Source organism: Crotalus tigris, unplaced genomic scaffold (assembly GCF_016545835.1).
Source record: "Crotalus tigris isolate CLP2741 ecotype Arizona unplaced genomic scaffold, ASM1654583v1 scf7180000018057.1800818, whole genome shotgun sequence".
NCBI lineage: Eukaryota > Metazoa > Chordata > Lepidosauria > Squamata > Viperidae > Crotalus > Crotalus tigris.
The window spans coordinates 984,621-1,009,486 of record NW_024096800.1 but is presented as its reverse complement, the minus strand read 5'-3'; the positions used below and the strand labels follow the sequence as shown (position 1 = coordinate 1,009,486).

At 41.5% G+C, this 24,866-nt stretch overlaps 1 protein-coding gene across 4 annotated transcripts in view; it reads right to left on the bottom strand.

Moving 5' to 3' along the window:
• Window positions 1–24,866, bottom strand: part of LOC120309721 (signal transducer and activator of transcription 5B) — a 66,793-nt gene that overhangs the window by 13,491 nt on the left and 28,436 nt on the right. For 3 of the 4 annotated variants that reach the window (XM_039347240.1, XM_039347239.1, XM_039347242.1), the window contains exon 2: window positions 144–284. In XM_039347240.1, the coding sequence (XP_039203174.1) occupies window positions 144–271 (128 nt within the window). In that variant the 5' untranslated portion in view covers window positions 272–284. Of the gene's footprint in view, window positions 1–143; window positions 285–2,297; window positions 2,967–24,866 lie in introns of those variants that run through there. The other variant, XM_039347241.1, reaches the window with a different exon arrangement.

Below are 24,866 nucleotides of genomic sequence, written 5' to 3'. Positions count from 1 at the left end.
AACAATACAGCTAAAATAATATGCTTCCTGTATAATGCAGGACAAAAGTTTGTTTCAGTCATAAAAGATAAATATCCCATTCCATATCATCCCTCTGCAAGGCTGAAAATGCTGCTGGATAACCTGGTTTCACTTTTACTTACCATGGCTGTGCCTCAATCCACTGGGAGAGGTAATGGCGAACCTCTATAGGGAAATGTTGTCCGTATAAGGCCTGCATTTGTCTTAGAGCGTCTCCTTGAAGTTGTTGAGCTTGGATCCACACGGCCATAATTTAGCACCTCCTAATGAAAACAAGATGGGAAAAGCATAAAAGCATTGCTTCTGGAATTCTTTCCAATGCCTTAGCCACAGGTCTTGTGGCTAAGAGTGAGGAAGAAACATTATTAGAATAAAAAAACCCAGTAGCATTCTTAGCTGTTGCATAAAATTCACAGGGATGTTTTTTTTAAAACCTGGTCATTTCTCCAAAGTTGGTCCTGCCAACTTTTTTGTTGTTCTCGCCCCAATCAAATATGTGGTCCAGATCTGCTCTGGTTTTGGAAAACTAACCTGCTGATCAACAGGCAATTCTGACCCATTTTACATAATATATTTCAGGGATTCCATTGTGCTGCAAAATTTGATATAGGTTAGGCATAAACTATTATATACACATTTAAACATATATCAATAATAAGATTGTACAATCATTCAGATTTAAAAAAGAAAAGCCATTTTGGAATACACATTGGTCTATGCATAGCACCTGCCTACAATTCTTTTAAGCTTTTTCCTAGGCTTGTAAAATGCACACTCTGAATCACTCTTTCCCCTTTAAATTTGGACAGCTGCCCAATCCCTCACCAATAAGACTTTTCTAAAAAGCAATTCCCCCCCCCTCCACTCTCAATCTAAAATTTTAATCCAACTGCAACGTTATACCATACATTCTTGGGCGATCTGGGCAAGGTCTTTTACATATCATTCATCTCTCATGTTGACATATATCTTTGGATTTAGTACCTGTCTAACAGAGGTTTCATCAAACATCAGACAGACTGGTGTATTGCATTAGTGATTCACAAGGCCTTAATACAAGTAGTTGTATTAAGTAGTTACATTTCTATAATAGCAACTTGGGCCTATAGCTTTTGTGGCTGTTTCCCAGCTGCCCTGACAGGAAGGAACAGTTTCCTTCTAGAACATCAGCTGTCTCCAGCAGCCTGTTCCCCCCCCCCCCAAATCATTCAACAGCAACACTCACCCACACACTTTTAGGTGTCTAGCAAGAATGCCAGAAACTACTGGATATGTTACTGAAAGATTGAATTAAAAAAAAAAAAAACACTTGATATTTATTGTAAAGGCAAGAAAAACCCCAGGAATGAATAAAGTACTACTGATGAAAAAAGAGAAAACCTCCTAAAATAGTCTCAAGTTTTGAAAATATTTATCTTTAACATTCTGGGTCATTTTAAGTCCAGTATACTTTCTAAATTTCTTGCAAATTTATAATATCTAAGTATTTCTTAAGAAGCAAGTATTTCTTGCTTCTTAAAATACCTGATTAACATGCTACTATCATCTACTGTTGTGCTGATGAAATGACTCTGAAGAAAGTGAGCTTCTCAACTTTACACCTCTTTCCCAAGGTAGCTCCTAAGTACCCTCTCTGAAAGCTCCTCAAATATCTTTAAGACCTTTCTGAGGAGGAAGAAATATGAATAGATCTCTATTAAACCTATTAATCAGGGGACAGAACTTAACAGAGATGTTTTCAGTGGTCTCAGAAGACTAATGCCAGAGTAGAGTTGGAAAAATCAGCTCTTGCTGACTTCCTTCTAGTGCTGCGTCTCTGTTTCAAAGTTAGTGATTGTATTCCTGAAACTAAAAATTGAAGATAACATATTAAAAAAGAATTGAACAACTGATTTGACAAGAGTATAACAACAGTTATTTGCTATACTCTAAAAGCCAAACATACACAGGTAAACTACCTACCTATCTCCATAATATTAAGCTTTTTGAGGAGAAGAGGACAGGAGAGAATTAAAGAGAATAGCATATTCTACAAAATGTTTTCCAAAAGCAAAGCCAAGGAAAAGTTTTTCAAAGTTTCAGTTCCTAAAAATTAGACCCAGTTCCATCAAAGTTGGAGGAAACTGTCTTGTATACCAGAGTGAATGCTTCTTTTCCTTATTAGCAAATTCACCTGAAAAACAAACACTGAGATTGTAAATATATTCCTTTAATAAGAATACAATGCTGTCCAAAGCTGAATCTGAATGAGAAACAAGAAATCAAACTTTACTTACATATTGGTGATATTTCCTCCCTTTGGAGGTACCTGAATCAATTGAAGTTGACCAGTTATTAGTCACTCTGCAGCAGCTGTTGCAGTAAGACCTTTCCCTCTTCGTTTCTTCTCAGCCAATATATGGCCAAAGATTGAGCACATAGGCAGTAGAAGAGTGCTGCACCAGCCAAGTCCCTTGCACCCAACTAAGTCCGTAGCTCTCGCCCTCTGCCTTATAAGCTGAAATTTGTCCTTCAGAAGAACAGTCTTTTTGCAAACATGTACTTTCAAGGATTCTTGAAGAGCTAAGACAGATTAAATTCGAAATTACAGTACTAGGAAAAACTTGTCTGGGCAATATTCCAAGGCTACAATGGTGACAAAACAATCTTTCCTTACTATCCTAATACAGAATAGACATGATCATGTATTTTGTTTTGAGTTTAGATATATGAACATTAATTTTTTTTTTTTTGCCAATCCTTCCTAAAATCTGGGCCATAAGCCACAGAGGCTACAGAGTTACTGTTGAAGATCCATGGACCTTTTGCCTGTAATGAGATGGAAAGGAGAGAAATACTGTCTAAGAGAACAGTAGACAACAGTATCAGCTCCTATTTCCTCTAGGCTGCCTGTATTTGCCACTATATACATTATTTACTGGCACAAAGTTTGCCAAGAAGACTATATGGGGTTACTTATCATCAACTCTCACCTTCCTTGGCAGAGTCTACCCTGTAAACCCCTCTCTCACTATGCTCAGCACAGTGCCCGTTTTTTAAGGTCCTATTTGTTGGCTCACAGGCCTTTTAGCTCTTGGATCTTTGCAGAGAAGAAGGGAGAAATGCCCATTCACCTAAAGGCAAGCAAGAATTTACAAGTAGTCCTAGTTTAGCAACCAGAACTGGAACCAACAACTCAGTTGTTAAACAAAGCAGTCATTAAGTGAAATTGCAACCATGCTCATATTCTTACTTCAGTTGTCTTTGGTTTTACAATCCTATAAAGGATGTAAATGTGATTATTGTTATAAAATTACTTTTTCATCAATGTCATAACTGTGACACAATTGCTAAATGAGGTGGTTTCTAAACAAGAACTATCTGTAATTAGTTCTACTATTGCTGCAATCCTGATATAAATAGGTAGATCAGACCCAGCAGTCATTATTTTTCAAAGCAAACATCACCATCAGAGGAGGGATTTTCTTTAAGGCTAATGGGGAAGGAAAAACTGGGCAATTTATGGCTTTAATAACAAATTTTTGTATGCAAGGGGGACTTCCTGTGGATCAAGCAGCTACGATGGCTGCTTTTCACAAAGCAGCCCGTTCCTGGGTTGTGTAAAAGCCGCAGGAGTTTTACAATCAGCTGTCCTGCAGCTTGAATCTCTTCCCTGGAGAAAGAGAGGAGAAGAGCTGCTCAGGTAGAGGTAAGAGCTCCCCTGGATCCCCATAATTTCAGGGATCAGAGGGTAGAGCTCCCTCGGAGCCTGAGCCAACTCCGCACTCCAGGACGTCTTTGTCCCGAAGTTCTGGGATGAAGCAAGGCGCCGCTCCCACATCTGGTTTTTTTGGAGGCTTGTGAGTATTCAAATGCAGACGGAGCAGACCAGGAGAAAGTGGATTTAAGATTTATTGTGACTTTAACTCCTGCAAGCATCTTCCCCCCCTATTTTTGTTTACTTTCCCTTTTGAAGAAAGGGAAAGTGAAAGGCAAAATGGCGACTGTCTTTCTTGTTTGACTTTGTAACAAAGTTAAAAGTTCACGTTTTAAATATAGGGGCAAGAATTTTGTTCCTCTTTCTTTTTTTTTTCTTCCTTCTTTCTTTTTTTTTATTACTTAAAGAACTGTGATATTATAGAGGCAAGAATTTTTCTCCTTTGAACTTAACAGAATGGCTTCAAAACATTTGGTCTCTGTCCCTAAAGCTTCCATCTCTTCCCCAATGACTCAGCCTGCTTCTCAGCCTAAACCAAAATCACTCTCACCCTCTCCTCCTGCAATCTCTCTCAAAGACTTACAAGAGGCTTTAAAAATGAAAGCTTTGGATATTAAAGAGGAGGTAAAGGATCTTATAATTGCAGAGAGGGCTATTACAGAAGAATTATTGGAGAAAAAGAACAAGCAAGTCAGAGAAGACATACTATTTGCGTTTTCTGGTCTTGCCCTGCATTTTGAAAGGATTGACGATAAAATGGAAGAGATTACTGAAAATGCAGCAAAACTGGAATTTAGAATGGAGGAAGTGGAGAATAAGATAGAAGTTACACAGGATGAACAAACTATTTCACAATACAGAGAAATGGAGTTCGCATTGCGTATCCGAGGATTGAAAGAAAATTCCCAGGAAGATTTGAAGATGCTTATTGTTAGAGATATTGCTTTTAATCTTGGATGGAGACCAGAAGAAGTTGGGAATGAGATAGAAAAAATCTTCAGAGTCAACTCACGGGTTGCTAGACAGAGAAATTTACCAAGATATGTGGTTATTTACTTTTCCAGAAGATCTATTCATAATGAAATTATACAGGCTTTTTATAAAAAGAGGTTTCAAATTGCAGCTCAAGATATGATAATTTTAAAAGAAATACCTCCAAAAATTTTAAGAGGTAGAAAAGATTTTACTTTTCTGTCTGATGAGTTAAAATGTCGTCAAATCCAGTTCAGATGGGAGATTCCAAGAGGAATAGTAGTGAATTATGATGGAATACATTACAGATTAACTACAGTTTTAAAGGCAAGAAATTTCTATCACTCTATTCTAAAGGCAAGACCGTCTTCACCTCCACAAATAAGGATAATTGAAGAGCCCGTTATGGCAGGAGCTTCCTCATTGATGGTCATGGAACAAGTGGTATTGCCTGTACAGAATCTTGAGATAAAAGATCAAAGGATGACACGAGCTACCCATAAACGCAAAGAAAAAGAGCAGCAGCAGAAGAGTGGCGATAAAGTAGAAGGAATGGTTACTACAGAGCCTATGGGAGGGGCAAGACCTAAAAGATCTTCGACAGTTGATCTTCAGGCTATGCTTCAAAGGCTTCAGGCTGGTGTAGATGGCCAAGTTCCTGACCTGGAATGTTAATGGCTTAAACTCACCTCAGAAACGGAGAAAGGTCTTCTACTATTTGAAACAACATAATAATGACTTGATATGTTTGCAAGAGACTCATATAACTTCAAAAGACTCAAAATATCTGACAAATTCTCGTTTGGGATCACATTTTATAGCTCCAGCTCCAGGGAAAAAAGGGGTTTTGTAATTTATGTGAAGAAAAATTTATCGGCTAAATTAATTGAGGTTGATCTTGAAGGAAGATATGTCTTTGTGGAACTACTGTTACAAGGCAAGAAAGTTCTTATTGTTGGATTATATGCCCCTAATCAACAACAGAAGCAATTTTATAAGCTTTTGCACGGGAAGATATCCCAGTTGGATTATAAATCTGTAATTTTGATGGGTGACTGGAATGGAGTTTTGGATATAACTATAGATAAAAAGAGCTCTTCAAAAATTTCATTCAAACTAAATTACCCAAAACTTTTTTTGATTTGAAAGAAGAGTTGGAACTTATTGACATTTGGCGAGAAAGGAACACAAGTGATAGAGATTTTACCTTCTATTCGGATAGACACCAGTCATTTTCAAGGATTGACTTCTTTTTGATTACTAGTGATTTTTTTTCTAGGGTGAGAAAGGTAAAAATCTTTCCCAGGACTCTTTCAGACCATAGTCCTATGTGGATGGAGCTATACCTGGAAGATGGGAACAGAAGGCCTTGGAGACTGAATGAGAATTTGTTTATCTGTGGAGAGTTTGTACAAAAATGTAAAGAGTATTTAAAGGAGTTTTTTGCTTTAAATATGAATAAGGGTACATCGATGCCCATGGTCTAGGACGCCAGTAAGGCGTATATGAGAGGAATTTTAATTGATTTAAATAAAGTTTTTAGGGATAAAAGGATACAAAGACGTAGAGAAATAGAAGATGAGATTAAAATAAAAGAAGAAGCGCTTGCTCTTAACCCAACTGATAATAACTTAAAGGTTCCTATAAAGATGCTTAGGGAACAATTTAATATGTTGATGGCAGATCAGATGGCTACCAATTTGCGTTATATGAGACATAATACTTTTTGTAATGCGAATAAGCCTGGGAGGTGGTTGGCTTATCAGTTACGAAAGAAACAGAAGGCTAGGATTATAGACAAAGTAAAATATAAAGGTACTAAGGTTTTTCAGCAAAATTTGATTAAAAAGAGTTTTTTAGATTTTTACACAAAACTATACTCAAGTGATAATATAAAGGGAATGGATATAGAGAAATATTTACAATCAGTACATTTTCCTAAACTTTCTGAGGAACAGCAAAATGGGATGAATTGTTTAATTACTGTGGAGGAAATTGGCTTAGCTATCAAGCAGTTAAAAGTGGGAAAGTCTCCAGGAACAGAAGGATTGACGTCGACGTATTATAAAAATTTATATGAAGAAATGTTAGAGCCATTAAAGGAGCTTTTTAATAGTATCTTGCTGGGAGCACAAGTTCCTCCTTCTTGGAAAAGAGCGTTTATATCATTGATTCCGAAGGAGGATCAAAATCTTACAGAGCCTAAGAATTATAGGCCGATATCATTATTAAATGTAGATTACAAGATTTTTACAAAAATTTTGGCAAATAGATTAATGCAGGTTATGAAGGATTTGATTCACAGTGATCAATCAGGATTCATAACAGGGCGATACATGAAATATAATGTTAGACAAATTATTAATTGAGTATTTGGATAAGAACAACCAGATTCCTGTGGCTTTTATATTTTTGGATGCTGAAAAAGCCTTTGATCAATTAGATTGGCAATTCTTATTCTCATTGGTAGAGAAAATGAATTTTGGGGATAATTTTTTACATGCACTTAAAGCTATATATCAGCAACAATCAGCTCAAATTGTTAATGGGGGATTGACTGAGACTTTTAATATTGAAAAAGGGACAAGACAATGTTTTAACATTGGAGATTTTGTTGATCCAGATTCGAGAATCAACGGTAATCAAGGGCATAAAGATAAGAAAAAATGAGTATAAATTACGGGCTTTTGCGGATGATTTGGTTTTGATTTTGGAACAACCGATTAGAGCGGTTGATTGTTTATTAGAACTTATAACACAGTATGAAAAGTTTCTGGTTTTAAAGTCAATAACCATAAGACTAAGATATTATCTAAGAATATGTTAGCCAACGACAAGGAAAGTTTGGTTAAAGCTACAGGTTTTCAGATGGTGAAAAAGGTTAAATATCTGGGAGTATATTTAACTGCCTCAAATGGAAAATTGTATAAAAATAATTATGAATTACTATGGGCAAAAGTGCAAAAGGATTTAAATGACTGGAAAAAATTGCAATTGTCACTGTTAGGGAGATAAAGTTCACCCCTCAATTATTCCTATTGGGTATCTTTGTGGATTTAAATGACAAAGAAACTACTTTAATGTTGAATTTATTAACTGCAGCAAGGTTATTAGTAGGCTCGTATTGGAAGAAGGACTCGTTGCCTACTTTAGAAGAATGGATATTTAAAGTTTCTAACTTTGCAGAAATGGCAAAAATTTCTGCTTATTTGAAGGATCATACACAAGAAAGATATATTATTGTATGGAGAAGATGGATAGATTATATTCAGAAAAAATATGGTACTATAAAGTTTCATTTATTTTATGAGTAAATTTTATAGTAACTGTTGTAGAGATTTGTTTATATGTCTTAATTTAAGGGGAGTTAAAGGTTAAGTATGATTTTTTTTTTCTTTTTTCTTTCTTTTTTTTCCTTTTTTTATTATTGTTAACCTTCTTATTAATAACCCTGTACTCTGCTCTGGGAAGCGAGGGGGGGAGGGTTGAGGGTGGGTGGGTGGGTGAGTGGGTGGGTAATGATAATATAGTCATGGCAAATGGTTGGGCATTTCCCCTATGCTGCGTTCATGTGTGTGAGAGGGATGAGAGGGGAGGAAGGAGTAGGGAGGAAGTAGGATGGTTAGAGGAGATGGGGAGGGGAAGAGAGTAGGAGGGGAGGAGAGAAAGAGGAGGGAAGTAGGGAAGGTTTAGAGAGGGTGGACGCAGCCTGGGGGGAATGGGCAGGCGGTACCAATGGTTAATTGTATTTTGTATGAATAAATGGAAAATAAAAACTTTTTTAATTAAAAAAAAATTTGTATGCAAAATCTGTTTTTTTATGACTTCAACAAGAAATATAAATAAAAACTTAGATCTGCTGTAGAGACAATCACAGCACAATGAAAAGGCCAGCATTAACAAGATGTGTTCTAATTAAATATTGTAGTATAATAAATAAGAAAATATATTTCTCAGACTGAAAAATATCCCCATGATTCAATTAGTATTGTGATTAATAAAATACAAATTAAAGTATTATTCAGTTTGTTATAGCTTTGGTCATTGTGTTTTATTTCAATCACCAAATACTAAAAGTAAAAGGGAAACATTAGGAGGCAAGGGGGTCTATCTGCATTTTTTTTTGTCAAAAAAGGCATCTTATTCAAATACTTGGGAAGCCTAGTTACATGTTACTATAGCTGCCTTATTTCTTGCTTCCTCATTCCATCATTCTGTAAATGAGACACATACATCCAATCCTTCGAGACAGTCCATCAAAAAGTACCAATTATGAAAATTGAGATCGGCTTTATTGTAAAGTTACTGTAACAAAATTCTGCAAGTCTAAAAGTATCTTTTCTTACCTTTACTTTTATTCCCCTGAAAACTGGCGAAAGGCCTTTCTTAGAAGCTTCATTCCTACCTGTTCATCGGGCTCAGATTTTTACCAGACTGTTGGCTCTTCCCCGTCTCCCAAGGTGATTCCCACATAGCATTAGACTTTTATTTAGAATTCTGAAAATATACTGTGGATATCCTCACAAAAATGTAGAAGGCTTGTCATTCATAAAATACCTATCGTGTTGTGGATTGCCTCCTATAAAACGTCAGTTATCAAGAGATCCTCCAAGATTCTGATTCTTACTTTCATCTTACATTTTTTCCCCCTACAAACAGTTACACATATTTTTGGACACATCATATATCCATAGTAGGAACTGGGTACAAGATAGATTTGGGCAAAGGCATTCTTAGCCACAGATGCAATTTGTTCTTCAAGCAGGAGCTGTGAGTCCAAGAAGACCTTCAAATTGTGCAACTGTTGTTAGAGGAGGAAGTGCAACTGCACTCAGGCCTAAAGATGCAACTTATTTATTTATATCACATTTAGAAATTGTCATCTCCCTCACCGAGTGACTCTGTGAATAGAACATCTCCAAGTTCCAGGGATCCAAATCATCTTGTCAGGGTTCTACTTGAGGCCATTTCTCTCCATCCAGATATTATGAGCTTTGAGGGACCACACATACAATAGAAGCTTCAGACTTGATTTCCCTTCAATTCTGATCACTACTGACTGGATCTGACCATAAATAAATAAAATGACCTTAACATGAACCTTTCTATTTCTAATTCTAACAGGAAAACATTCACTGGAAAACATTGTTTTGTTCAATAACTATCATGATCATGACAATAGCCAAACACCTACCTATAACATCAGAGATCATCGTAATGCCTCTAGAAGATTTTCAAGTACAGTCATAAAGATACGCATCTGTTGCTACTTCTCAACAGCTCATATTTAAAGCATAATTTGCTGCCTTTCAAAATACAGGCCTGCAGGTAGCAAGATGAATATCTATGTTTAGAGACATTATTCTTTATGAAATTGTCTTATCCTCTTTCAAAACTATCTAAACTAGTGGCCATCAGTACATCTAAAATTGTACAATAAAGAACACATGTCTTTTTAAAAATGCAGTAGCTAGAACAGAAGAACATTTTAGCCTTAGTTTTTCTGTCCTGAAGTAGGAAATGTCAGTGTACAGTTGTTACAGATGAAATGAACCCCCCCCCCCAAAAAACCCTGATGAGTTGTACAACTGTTGCATCTCCTATAAGCATGCAACACAAAATAAAGTTAGGCAAGTTATAGTTGTGTTACAGGCTTGGATAACACCCACGTTTTACAAAAAGGTCAAATTAACATGATACATATTTTAGTTACACAATTAGCATATTCATAGATAAAAATGTATGTTTTTAAAAAAGAAGCTAACCACTTTTCCACCTTATGTCATGGCATTCTTCTCCTTTATGCAAAATTCTCTCTAACCCAGCTCTATGTAACTCTTTTTAACAATCATTTCATCATGTGAATGAATGTAATTACTTCCTTTTTAAAACAAAATACAGAGAAAACCCTATCATTAAAAAGGAACTTGAAAGTGTAGCATGCAAATACTAGAACTATGGGTTCATCCCAAACAAACTTAAATTAAGATCCTAACATACAAGTGGTCCTAGGCTTATGACCACAATTAGGACCAAAATTTCCGTTGTTAAGCAAGGTAGTTGTTACATGAGTTGTGCCCAATTTTATGATCTTTTTTGCCATGGCTATTAAGCATATCATTGCAGTTGTTAAGTGACCTACACACTTGTTGGCTTCCCTTATTGATTTTGCTTGTTGGAAACTGGCTGGGAAAGTTGCAGATGTCAATCACAAGATCCCAGAACACTGCAACCATGGCAAATATATGCTGATTGCCAAGTGCCTGAGTTTTGATCATGTGACCATGGAAATGGTGCAAAAGTTATATGTGTAAGGACTGGTCATAAGTCACTTTCTTCAGTGCCATTGTAACTTTGAATGGTAACTAAATGAATACTTGTAAATTTAGGATTACCTGTACATGCATATTAAAGCACATTCAGAGATAATCTTATTTTCACATTCTGCATTGCATTAAATGCCTTTGTAAAATTAGTATGCCTTACCATTAATTTTAAGATCCAGTAGCTCTAGCTATAGATGCTGGGGAATTTGCAACCTTTTATTAGCTGCTCTGTGTAACTTAATCCAACCATGCCATACAAGCAAAAGGCTTCGGCCCATTTTGTTGTCCCCACCCCCCACACCTTTGACTGGACTTATTGCACAATCAGTATGTGGCTTATGGAGCATCCTGCTTTGAGTGTGGACACATATAGGGTGGAGAGAGAGAAGTGAGATGGCAGAAAGGTATTAGACTATGTCTATCCTCATAGTTGTGGGATACAAATAATGTGAGAAGTGATTCCGCTGCATCTGTTTTCAAACCAAATAGTGTTAAATTTGGTTAGGTTTTGCAATGTAATGCCAAAGTTATCAAAAAAACCCCTAGTTGCTGCCCTCCTTCAAACCCCTTCAACTTCTTATATAAGAGGAAAAGGAGAATTGGGAGGTTCAAGATTGTCAGAACAACCCCCTATCCCAAGATTGCCAGAACAATCCCCTACCCCTGTCCCAAATAAAATAACCTGCCCTTTAAAACCCGTCCTTAACATCTGTACAGATATAGAAGAAATGCTGAAAAAGAAAGGATGTAAAAAGGGGAGATAATAAGTGCAGAGCTTGCATAAGCAGGCATGTTTGGCCGCCAAGGAAGGTCACAGCTTATTTAATTTTCAAAGCAGGATAACTATTTGGGAATTGTTTTAAAAACCATTCTATCTGTTTGTGTACGGATGTAAAAGTAGGCAACAATTCATTGGCCTTCTTTGTCTAATTGAATATATATTTATTGGGAAAACAAGCAAAACGCTTATCAACTGGGGAAAAGAAATATGAAAATACTGACTCCCACACAAAATGTTTAAAATAAAAACATATTCCCTCGCACCTAAGATATTGAAGAGTTTGTTGAAAGCAGTGGCTATAAACAGGATTTAAAATACTGCATGCATGCATGCAATTAAAAGGAGAGGGGTCATTTTGTCAGATTATAAACCAAGATCAAATTAAGGCGGTATTATTGGCTTTAGTGTACCATGAGAAACAGAATTGTAAAGCCAACCTGTTTTGCCAAAGGTACAAATGTCAAGTGGCAGATTAAAATAAGCAGGGAATAAGCCTTCTAGTATATTAAATTGTGGCATGGGTATTTATGCTTTTGCCAATGAATGTAGGACACATGTTATTCTACTGCTTGGGTCAGTCAGATGGGAGAACCTGTATTATCAGCAATCTGACTCCAGCCGTATCATACAGGAAGTGGTGCTTGCAAGAAGTCGCCGCCTTCAACACTTCCCTTACAGGAAGAAACAGTTAAAAGGTGACACACCTTCTGTCAATTGACAGATGCTTATAGCTGTCCTAACACAAGCAAGCAAGCATTTATTAAACCCAGTGGTTCTCAACCTTTTTAATGCCGCGATCCCCAACCGGTCGTAAGTTGAGGACTACTCAACTGTTGCAGCACCGTTTGCAGAATGTGACTTTTGGCGGGCTCAGCAGGGCAGAGACAGCCTGGACAATTCCTATTGGCTTTTGAAAGCCAATAGAATTAGACTCTATTCAAGAGAGTCTATTCTATTGGCTTTCAAAAGCCAATAGAATAAAAGGGAATAGCACAGCTAAGGAAAAGAGGAAAAAAATGGCGGACTGTGTTGTTTGGCGACCCCCGTGAAATGGTCGTTCGACCCCAAATGGGGTCCCGATCCACAGGTTGAGAACCACTGATTAAAGCCCTATTCTCTTACCAAATTGTCTTTCTTTGACCTCTTCCAGAAGTGGCTGACCTATTTCTGTCCTACAACAAAGGCTAGAAAAAGACTGGACAAGGTTGGAGTTAGAAAAATAAAAGTGAAACATTTCTAAATTTCAAAATCTGAGGATGAAATTAAAAATTGAACTGAAACTAGTACCAAAAGACAAATTTGGAAAGCACTAGAAAGTATCAGGCAGTACTGTATTTTTTCCTACTTATAGATTCAGCATGATTGGATAACCCTAGACCAAAAGATTCCTTTTGTCTCTTTTGTCTCTTTCAATAATATTTGAAAACACATGAAGTTAGGATTCAAGGAACTGCCATTTAGCTTAGAAATCACTACCTCAAAGTAATTCCTTTACCCGGTAACAGAAAAAAATTGTTTCCTACATATATCACAATAATACTTACTACCAAGTCCAGACATGAAAAAAAATTTCTGAAAAAAAGCTTATGAATATGAAAACCCACTATTATACCTATGGGGCAAGGGAATTGTTAGTCAAGTCTTTGAACCAGAAACTCCGAACCAGACCAAGTGCCTATGAATGAATCTTTGGTGTACCTGGAACATTGTCATTTTCCTTGAAGCATCAGAACTTAAAATTGATAGCAACAGTAGCAAAAGTACCGTAAATGCCGGAGTATAAGGCGACTTCCGCGAGCACTGAAATCGGCGCCAAAGACGGGGGTCATCTTATACGCCAAGTCGTCTTATACGCCGGAAATACTGGTAAGTTTCCGGCGTATAAGACGACGTTCTAGGAATGCGGCCCGGCTATAAAGACGGGGGGTCGTCTTATACGCCGGGTCGCCTTGTACGCTGGCATTTACGGTAAGTAGCCAAATAATTTAGAATAAAGGGGCTTGCCCTGTACTCCACAGAAATTTATCTGGGAACACATAGGCTGTAGCAAGACAAAGGCCCAAACTAGCAACTTTTTTTTAAAAAAAGTTGTACAATATCTAGTATAAATGTTCATATTCAAAACACACCAGTGTTTTGACATTTGAAAATTAACAATCTAGATTCTTCTAGTGCAACAATAGAAGACAAAAGAAGAAACATCCTCTTAGCTGCTTCTCTTCCAAATCCTAAATGCTTCTGTGTTGTTCATTTAGAACACTCAAGACTGAAATTCAATGCACTGATACCCATAGTATATGTAAAGAAATCAGAGAGATCTCAGTACTTCTAGTATATTTTCTCAGTATATTTCCACATACAGATGATAAATATATCATGCTTGCGCAAATCTATAAGGGCAGTTGTACAATCACTGCAACATATATCAACTCCTAAAACACAGAGCACATTCTCCCAATGCTTTTCTATGTTAAAATGTCAGCTTTTCCACTAATTTTATCACAGATTATATATCTGCAGACTTTATTGCTGCCTTAAGGCAAGCAGCGAGGCCTTGTGAATTCAAGGACCTGGAAAAGAGGCTGCAGGATCGTTTCGTTTGTGGTCTAAGGAGTCGTGAGTTGCAGCAGAAGATCTTCGCCAAAGAAGATGTTTCGTTCCAAGACACCTTGAGAGAGGTTGCAGCTGAAGAAGCAGTGGGTGGCGCTGTGAAGGCTTTGCGGCTCACCAGAACCCCGCTAGCCACCGTGATCAGCCATCAAGAGGTTGCTCGAGAAGATCCAGAACAGGATCCTGAAGAGGAGGATCCTACACCAGCCAGCAGAGAGGAGGCCGAAGGAAAGTCCAGACAGGGCCTCAGCATCTCTTCAGTGTTTCGGGTGCGGAGGACGTCACAAGCGAGCTGACTGCAGGTTCCGCTCCGCCATTTGCCGGGCATGAGGTAGGCAAGGCCACATTGCCTCCATCTGTTTGGGTCACCAGAAGATTCAACCTTGGGAAGAATTGCTTCAGAAAGGTACCAGGGTCCCCAGCCAACACAGGATGGGTTTCTGCATGTTGAAGAATTTTGAGGACAGGGACACACAGGCACCTTAAGAAAAAGCTTCGCATTGACATGAAGCTGCAAGGGGTTCCCTTGTCAATGGAGTTGGACACAAGGTCCACTCTGTCGATCATTTCACATGACACCTTCAAAAGGATTTGCAGCAGTAGTGGCCTTCAAGTCAAACTCAGGCCATCGAACTTAATTCTCACTGACTTCCAGAATTCCAGAGTCAATGGAAGAGGGAGGCTACGCTCAAAGTGCAGCAAAAGGCTTTTGAGGGCCTACTAGATGACGTGGTAGTTGGGGGTGATCACACGAGTAACTGGGCTTCACAGCCTGCAAACGTTAGGCCTTGCAGAAGTCTGCAAGGAGTTTGCTGATGTGTTTAGCATAGAGCTTGGTTCATACAAGGGGCCTCCCATTGCCCTACGCTTAGACGCAGCTATCACACCTATTAGGATTAAGCCTAGAAGGGTGCCTTTTGCTCTCAAAGCAAAATCGATACAAAGCTGGACAAGCTGCTCCAGCAGGACATCTTAGAACCTGTGGACTCTAGTACATGGGAAACCCCCACTGTAACGCCTCTAAAGACAAATGGAGAAGTCCGAATTTGCACGGACTATAGTACATTGAACAAAGTGCTGCAACAACATCCATATCCAGTGCCTGTAATAAGCCACATTCTGGCCTCCCTGAAGGGGGCCTTAATTTTTGCAAAGCTTGATTTGGCACAGGCCTACCAACAGTTACCTGTTGATGAGGCAACTGCTGAGGCGCAAACAATTGTAACAGGGGAGCCTTTAAGATCAAAAGACTGTGGTTTGAGGTCAATGTAGCCCCTGGTATATTCCAAAGTGTAGTGGAGCACACGCTCCATGGTATTCCTGGAGTCTGTCCCTACTTCGATGACGTCCTCATTGCTGGGGAGTCATCTCTAAACTTAGCTGAAAGATTAAGGGCTGTCTTGCTTCATTTCCGCCAAGCGGGTCTGAAGTTGAAGCAAGAGAAATGCAAAATTGGAGTCACTTCCACTGAATTCATAGGCTTCAGAATTGATGCTCAAGGCATCCATCCTGTGGAATCCAAGCTTCAAGCAATCTAGCAGGCCCCAAGTCCCAAAGCAAGTTTCAGGCTTTTCTGGGACTTTTAAATTTCTATCCTGCATTCCTTCCCCACAAGGCTGCAGTGGCTGAGCCGTTACACGAGCTCTTGGATAAACAGGCTCCATGGCAGTGGACTAAGGTCCATGGAAGGAGTTTCAATGAGGTTAAGGCCTTGCTCTCTTCAAATGTGGTCTTAGCGCATTTCAATGAGCAATTGCCAGTGTGCATCGCATGTGATGCATCCTCTTATGGGGTGGGAGCAGTATTTAGTCACCTGAAGGCTGATGGGACACAAGTCCCTGTGGCCTACTACTCAAAGACTCTGTCATCTGCAGAGCGTAATTACGCTCAGATTGACAGAGAAGCCTTGGCCATAGTGGCTGACAAAAAGAAATTTCATGATTTCTTATATGGCTGCCACTTCACGGTCTATACAGACCATAAGCCTCTGCTGGGGTTGTTTACTACAAACAAGCAAGCCCCTCACATACTATCTCCCAGAATGCTGAGATGGTCAATTTTCCTGTCAGCATATGACTACACATTAGTTCACAAATCAGGAAAAGAAATGGTCATGCAGATGGCCTGAGCAGATTACCCCTGAACCAATTAGAGCCAGATCCTGCTCCAGCCATTAATATTCTTTCCATTCAGGAATTGCCTGAGTCTCCCCTCAATGCTAGGGATGTGGCTGCAGAAACTGCCACTGATCACACGTTTACACGCATGCTGACATGGGTGTTGACAGGATGGCCTGACAAATGCCCAGATACTGAGTTTCAAAGCTTCTGGCAAAGGAAGCACGAGCTTTCCACATTCAAAGGGTCCCTGTCATGGGGTAGTAGGGTAGTCATCCCAACCTCATTGAGGTCTAGAATCTTGCTCTCTCTGCATGAGGGTCATCCGGGTATAGTCCAGATGAAAGCGCTTGCGTGCAGCCATCTCTGGTGGCCTGGGCTTGATAAAGCCATCGAGGCCAAGGTGTACGGGTGTCAAGTGTGCCAACAGTGAAGGCCTGAAATGCCTCAGGCCCCTGTACGCAGGTGGGAGGAAACACAAGCCCCTTGGTCAAGAGTACATATAGATTACGGTGGGCCCTTTCAGGGGCAATTCTTCCTTCTCCTCGTTGACAGCCATTCCAAGTGGCTAGAGATTGTACCTGTTTCCTCCACTACTACTGCTAGTACCATCCCGGTGTTGAGAGGAATCTTCGCTTCTCATGGACTTCCAGATGTCCTGGTCTCAGATAACATCCCCCAATTTATCTCTTTTGAGTTCCAGGCATTTCTACAAGCCAACTTGATCCGGCACAAGACTTCAGCTCTCTTCCACCCATCTTCCAATGGCCAGGCTTAGACAATGATGCGCACTACCAAAGATGCTCTCCAAAGACTCACTTATGGCTGCTGGCATCACAGGTTAGCTGATTTCCTTCTTGCACAACGAACCACACCTTGCACAGCCACAGGAAAGAGCCCAGCAGAACTCCGCTGGGGTCGCCGTCTCATCACAAAACTGGACAGGTTGCACCTAGACCGGGTGACTTCACAGGTGTCACAGCCGTGGACACTACGAGACTACAGGTGGGCAATCTGGTCTATGCAAGGAACTACGGTCCTGGACATCTCTGCATCACAGCAGTAGTATGCAAGGTCTCTGGGCTGCTGTCATACGAAGTGGCCTTGGACGATGGGCGTGTTATCCGACAGCACATAGACCAACTGCGCTGGAGGTTGCCTAGCAACGCTTCGTCTCCTGGCTCTGGTCTCAGAGGAGGACCATAATCTTTATTCTGGACCACAGTCTTTCAGCTCCAGTGGGTTTTCACACGCTACCGCACATGTTCCCGTGGCAGAACAGGGGCATTCACAGGATTCAGTTATTACTCCAGAATAGGGGTCATATCAGGCTTCAGCAAGTGCTCCAAACAGGAAGTTTCCAGAAAGGAGGTTTGCCATGGAGGCGGCTCCTGGCTCTGGCACCTCTGGCCCGCACACGGGGCCAATGGGATATTGGGGCACATCAGCCACTCAGGCCACTCCAGCTGCTGGTCTTGGGCTTGAGGGACAGTGCTCTCAAGAGGAGTCCGTGGTGGATTTGGGGAATTCCACCCCACCACTGGACTTGGGGAATTCCACCCCACCAAGGAACCCTGGCTTGGATTCAGATGATCCAGCCAGTCAGCAGCTGGGTGGGTTACCTGGGTTTTTGGGGCATCAGAGTCCTGGTCTGCCTAGCCTGGCAGGCGAGCTGGCAGGCCAGGCACACTCACCGGCCATCAGAGGGTCACAGTGGGCCAAGGGCCCACCCAAACATCTTGGGACTATGTGAGGTTTCTGTCAAGTCAAGGGAACCTTACTAGTCCTTAAACAAATGCAGAACAAACACTCTGTAAAGCAGTGGTTCTCAACCTTTTTAATGCCGTGACCCCCAACCGGTCGTAAGTTGAGGACTACTCAACCGGTCGTAAGTCGAGGACTACTCAACTGGTGCAGCACCGTTTGCAGAATGGGACTTTTGGTGGGCTCAGCAGGGCAGAGACAGCTGGACAATTCCTATTGGCTTTTGAAAGCCAATAGAATTAGACTCTATTCAAGAGAGTCTATTCTATTGGCTTTCAAAAGCCAATAGAATAAAAGGGAGTAGCACAGCTAAGGAAAAGGGGGAAAAAATGGCGGACTGTGTTGTTTGGCGACCCCCATGAAATGGTCGTTCGACCCCAAATGGGGTCCCGACCCACAGGTTGAGAACCACTGCTGTAAAGGGTGTTCTTCCCAGCATATTATTTTGTTGTATTTTTTTTGTGAAAAAATTATAAATGTTAAGAGTGCTCTGCCTGTGTGCAGGCATATTGTGCTTCACAATAACATCCAATCCATTGAACTCATGTACCTGTGCTGCTACATAGTCAAATGTTATTGTTTCATCCAGGGGGGAGGGGTGTTATGTCTGAGCCTGCTGAAGCATTCAGCAGGCTCAGAAATGTTGCAAAGAGTCCCGGGCAGACCAAAAGCTGCCCGGGACCAGACTGGCTGTCTCCAGCATGCGCAAGGCAGGAAACAGCCTCTGAAATCATTGGTTGACGTTGTCCAGGGATAGGACATTATAAAAGGCCTGTGCGCCATTTTGGCTGTTGTTGGTTGTGGATGAGAACAATAAAGAAAGGCTTGTTGTTACATGATGCATCTCCTCTTAATGCCTCCAACCCGCGAACTTAAGAGGGTGCAAGTGAGAGAGAGAGTGAAAAATAAAAATAACTTCTTGATTCAGCAGAGTTAGGGTTTGAATCAGAAGAAATTTTATGGAGGCAAGTCAAATTAGGATTTCAGAACTATTTGTGATCAATAGACATATCTGAAAATGTGAGAGCAGATTACAGTGTATAGGTACTATTGCAACATTACTGCTATGATCAGTATTGTCATTCACAAAGCATCCCTGTGCCAGAAGGCAAGCCAGCTGCTGGGCTGCAGTTAACCACAATGTTATTTTCTAAGGATGCTTTTAGAATCTATGTGATACCCAGAAACATACTTATAGTGCATACTATGCTTGAAGCCAGGATTCTGCTTCACAATACCTCCCAACACTTTTTTTTAAAAGAGAATATTAAATATTAAATAGACCAGAAAAGGGCAGATGCCAAGGAATGTTAAAAGTGTTACTGGACACAATATTAAGGTACCTTCTTAGAAATTTAGATATTAGGAAGTAACTCTGTGCTGTACTTCAGACTTGAAGGGAAAATGTTCATGAGTGCTTTTAGGAGTTGCTAACAGATGGCACATTAGCACCCCTGTTTGCTCCAAATCAATTTTTCTCCTCTGAATTCAGACTGCTATAAACACTTATTAGGAAGTCAATGGACTGTGAATTGTCCTGCAGGAAAGGGCTTATATGTAGGAAAACGATGAAGATGGGATGTTTTTGTTCTAGAAATTTGCTGTTACTTAACATGTAGTAATGATCTTGTGAAGATAATACATAAATGACTGGGGTGAATATTTGTCTGCCGAAGTACATAGCCTACTAACAGATACAGAAAAGTGACAGGTTAGTAATTGGAGTCCAGATTGACATAGGTTGCAAAATACAAATGACCTTTAACACGCCACTTACTTCTCCCAATTTAGAATACTACACACTAGCATGTTCCTCATATTAGCATTGTAACAAATATACTGTACTCTACTCACTGTCAAACCTTACTGAGCAAGTACAATAAGAACAAGTCCTGCCACCACAATTATTTACAAAATATCTGTTAGTGTAGATTTTGTTCCAGGGGAAGGGGGAAAAGCATGCTATTAATATCCATCTAATAGTGAAGAATTATACTTTGGGCATGGAATAATATTCTAGATCAGTGTTTCTCAACCTTGACAATTTTAAGGCATGTGGACTTCAACTCCCAGAATTCCACAGCCAGCAATGCTGGCTGTGGAATTCTGGGAGTTGAAGTCCACATGCCTTACAATTGTCAAGGTTGAGAAACACTGTTCTAGATGATATGTTAAAGGAAAATAAAACATATCTAAAATATGGATTTTGTTAAAGCTAGGTGATTACCAGCTTTACTCTAGAAGAGTAAAAGGGATAGCATTGAGAATACAAATATAATACTGAAGTCTAAATATAACATACTAGTTAAATATTATTCAAAAATGAAAAAAATCATATGGCATGAATACCTAATTGAAAAAACTATAGAAATTACATAACAATTCTAAAAGTATGTGTATATTACATACTAAAGAAACTTTAGCAAAGATGGCAGGCAATTTAAGACCTTTAAGTCCTAGTACTTTATTCTGAATTTTGCAATGACTCAATTCAGTCCCTTCTGTCAAGTGAGACGTAGGCACTTGCGATACAGGCCCTGATCCACCTACCTATGGTGGAAGCTGACACCTTTTGACCCATTGAAGAAGGTTGAAAGGACACAAACAGGGCTTCAGATTTACGGAAAGGCACTGTGCGCTTGATATAACGGCATAAGGCTCTCCTTACATCAAGGGTGTACCATTGCCGTTCCAATTCATGTGACGGATGAGGACAGAAATCTGGAAGAATGACCTCTTGTGCTCTATGGAATATTGTATTTATTTTTGGAATAAATGAAGGGTCTAGCCAGAGAACCACCCTGTCCTCATGAAATGTGCACAGGTCCTTCCTGACCGACAAGGCAGCCAATTCTGAAATGCGCCTAGCCGAAGTAATTGCAATCAGGAAGGAGACTTTGAGTGACAAGTGTCGTAAGGAACATGTTTTAAGTGGTTCAAAGGGAGGTGAGGTTGGTGCCTGAAGAACCCGAGGTAAGTTCCAAGAAGGATATCTGTCAACCACAGGGGGTCTACTATTAGTGACTCTCTTGAGGAAAGACCGTATGGCGGGGTGCCTTGATAAGGACTCTGAGGAGTCCCACGAGAGCACAGAGGAAAGTGCCGCTAACTGTCTGCGGATAGTGTTGGGCGCCAACCTCTTTTTGATGCCCTCCATCAAATATTCTAGCACCCTAGGAATGATTATCTGTGGCAGACTCACGTGATTCCTGTTGCACCAGCGACAGAAGCTCTTCCATGTATGGTCGTAAATACGGTTAGTCGCCAGTCTCCTGGCCACCTGGATCATATCGATCACCTCCGCCAAATATGATTCCCTGATCATGGTGCGGCGTTCAAGTGCCAGGTGGTCAATTGAAGCCATTGGGAGTCTAGATGCTGAAGATCCCCCTGCGTCAACCGTATCCGGTCATCTGGAATCCTCCACGGGGCTGAGAATGAGAGACTCACTAGGTCTGTGAACCATGGTCTTCTGGGCCAATGAGGAGCTATAAATTTCACTTCCGCCTGTTCCTCAAGGATCTTCCTGATAATTGTGGAAGTAGAGGCAGTGGGGGAAAGGCGTACAACAGGCCTTGCAGCCACCGGCTGCGCAGGGCATCTGCCTCCTCTGCTCCCCAGGAGGGGAACCAAGAAAAGAATCTGGGCAGCTGGGCATTCCCCGGTGAGGCGAACAGGTCCACGATCAGACGACCAAATCTGTCCGAGATCTCCCTGAAGATATCTGGATGTAGCATCCACTCCGAATGATCTACTATCGACCTGTTGAGGAAGACTGCCTGCCAATTTGCCTCTCCTGAGATATGCTCGGCCCTGAGGGAGAGCAGGTGTTTCTCTGCCCAGGAGCTCAATGCCTGAGCCTCTGTCATGAGGGACTTGGACCGGGTGCCTCTTGCTGGTTCACGTGAGCTTTCGCAGCCAAGTTGTCCGTCAGGACCAGCACATTTGCCCCTTGACTACTGAGTGAAAATGTTTGAGAGCCAGGTGGATTGCTCTTAGCTCCAACCAATTTATGCTGTGCCTCAGGTCTGTCTGTGACCACTAACCTTGAGTCATCAGGGTTTGGAGGTGTGCACCCCAACCAAAGACGCTTGCGTCCATGGTCACACTGATGCGACTGGGCTCTTTGAATAGAGTCCCCCTGTGAATGGCCGATGAAGTCCACCAGCTGAGAGATAGACATACCTGATGAGGAACGTGCACCAACTGGTTGGATGTACTAGTGTGCTGTCTCTGGTATGGGAGCAGGAACCACTGAAGGTCCCGTGCATGTAACCTGGCCCACGGCACTATTGCTATACATGATATTAACTTCCCCAGGAGTTGAGAGAGTGTGGCCAATGACACAGTCCTGCTTCTGTGCATCCTGAATGCCATGTCTCTGATGCTCCTGCACCGCTCTTCTGATAGGTACACGTGACAAGTTTCCGTGTCTATCACCGCAGCCAGATGTAACAGGTGGGTAGAGGGAGTCAGTTGGCTCTTTTTGAAATTTATCAATTACCGTGCTTCTGTAGGGATCTTATTGTGAGGGCCAAATCCAACTGGGCAGTTGACACTGACAGAAACTGGACCAGGATGTCGTCCAGATAGCACTGGACCCGAACTAACCTTAAATGAGCTGCCAACATTGCCAGGTTCTTGGTAAAGACTCTGGGTGCTGAGGAGACGCCAAATGGTAGAGCCTTGTATTGAAAGTGGTGGTTGAAGTAGCAGAATCGCAGATACCTGCGATGGACTGGGAGGATGGGGATGTGCAGGTATGCCTCCTTTAGATCTATGGAAATCAATAGATCCCCCCATCTTATGCTGGATAAGATGGAGTATAACGTCTGCATTTTGAACCTCCAATATTGAAGGTGGAGGTTCAGTCCCTTGAGATCAAAGATTGCCCTCCATCCCCCTGAAGATTTTGGGACCACAAATAGAATGGAGCAATACCCCCATCCTGCCTGGTTCAGGGGGACCTCCTCTATAGCCTTGGTGGTGAGTAAGTGTTGGATGGTGTCTTCCATGAGCCCTCTTTTTACAGAGTTTCTCATGGCTGGGCAAGACACGAAATGATCTACTGGCCTGGATTTGAACTCCAGGGACAGGCCCTCTCTTATGGTGCACAGAACCCAGGAGTCTGTCGTCGTGTTTTCCCATTGGCGGATAAAGAAAGTAAGTCTGCCACCAATGGGGGGAGTCCCCTCTGAGTCACTTGGTGCAACGGAAGGGGCGACCCCCTATGCCACGAAAGGACTGTTTGTTTTGGGGTTGGTACTGGGTTCTGTCCCTATAGCTTGCCCTGTCAAAGGAGCGCTCAATCTTAGGGGCTGGGGATCGGTATGGTTGTGCAGACTCCATCACTGTCCCAGTAAGGGAGGAAGCGTCTGTTAGTTCTCCTTGCCAAATGAGAAATAACCTTTTGTTTTTGTTTGTTTTTGATGAGATATGGCGTTAGGGCCTCCCCAAATAATCTGCCACCCGTGAAGGGGGCAGTGGCCGCACGCCACTTATGTTTGCTCTCAGCCCTCCAGTTTTTGAGCCATAGAAGCCTCCTAGTGACTACACTGGAAGCCATTGCTCAGGCTGAGTGCTTGGCCGAATACAGAGAGACATCCGCCATATACTCGGATGTGGCTATTAGCTTAGTTAAATCCTGATGGATTCTGACCCCTTCCAACGGAATCCTATCCTGCAATTGATGAAGCCAGGTAATTGAAATCCTGGCAAAGAAAGAAGTAGCAGTTGCCACCTTTGCAGCCCATGCAGATGCCAAATGGACCTTACGTAAGGCCATCTCAGATTTTTTATCTTCCTCCTTAAGGGTGTCCGAGACATCTGCCGGGAGACTGGCAGTCAAAAAAAGTGGAGCCAGTGACTCATCTACTTTTGGTACCTCCAATAAATCTGCCAAATTCTTAGCCACATCCACTATCTTGCGCTCAGCCGTTCCCTGGGTCGGTTGAGCAGCCGGTGACTCCCACTGCCCCTGAATATTTTTGAGGAATAATAGGGGACAGGGAATTTGTAGGTCAGTGGTTCTCAACCTGTGGGTCGGGACCCCATTTGGGGTCGAACAACCATTTCACGGGGGTCACCAAACAAGGCTGTCCACCATTTTTTCCCCTTTTCTTTGGCCATGCCCCTGGCACCTGGTGATGTATAAGTGGTTGGGGGTCACCACAACATGGGGAACTGTATTATGGAGTCGCGGCATTAGAAAGGTTGAGAACCACTGTTGTAGGTGTTCATCTACAGGCACGGCAAACAGGGGATTAGCGTCCTGATCAGAAGAAGGCTGAAGGGTTGGAACTGGATTGGAGGAAAGCTTGCCCGCTGCACAGGCTCTGCGCAGCAATGAAGGAAACAGTGAAGCGTTGAAGAGCTCTGCCATGGGCTGAGATTCATGGGTAGGTTCCTCACAATCCGACCAACTGTCCCTACCTCCCTCATAATCCGAAACATTTGAAGAATCGGATTCAGGAGAATGGGATGGGGAGACCATACCTGACTGATCCAGTGGAGGTCGTGCGGAGGTGGTCGGTGCAGAAGAAGACCCTGGAATGGGAGATGCCTGCTGTTGACCCGCA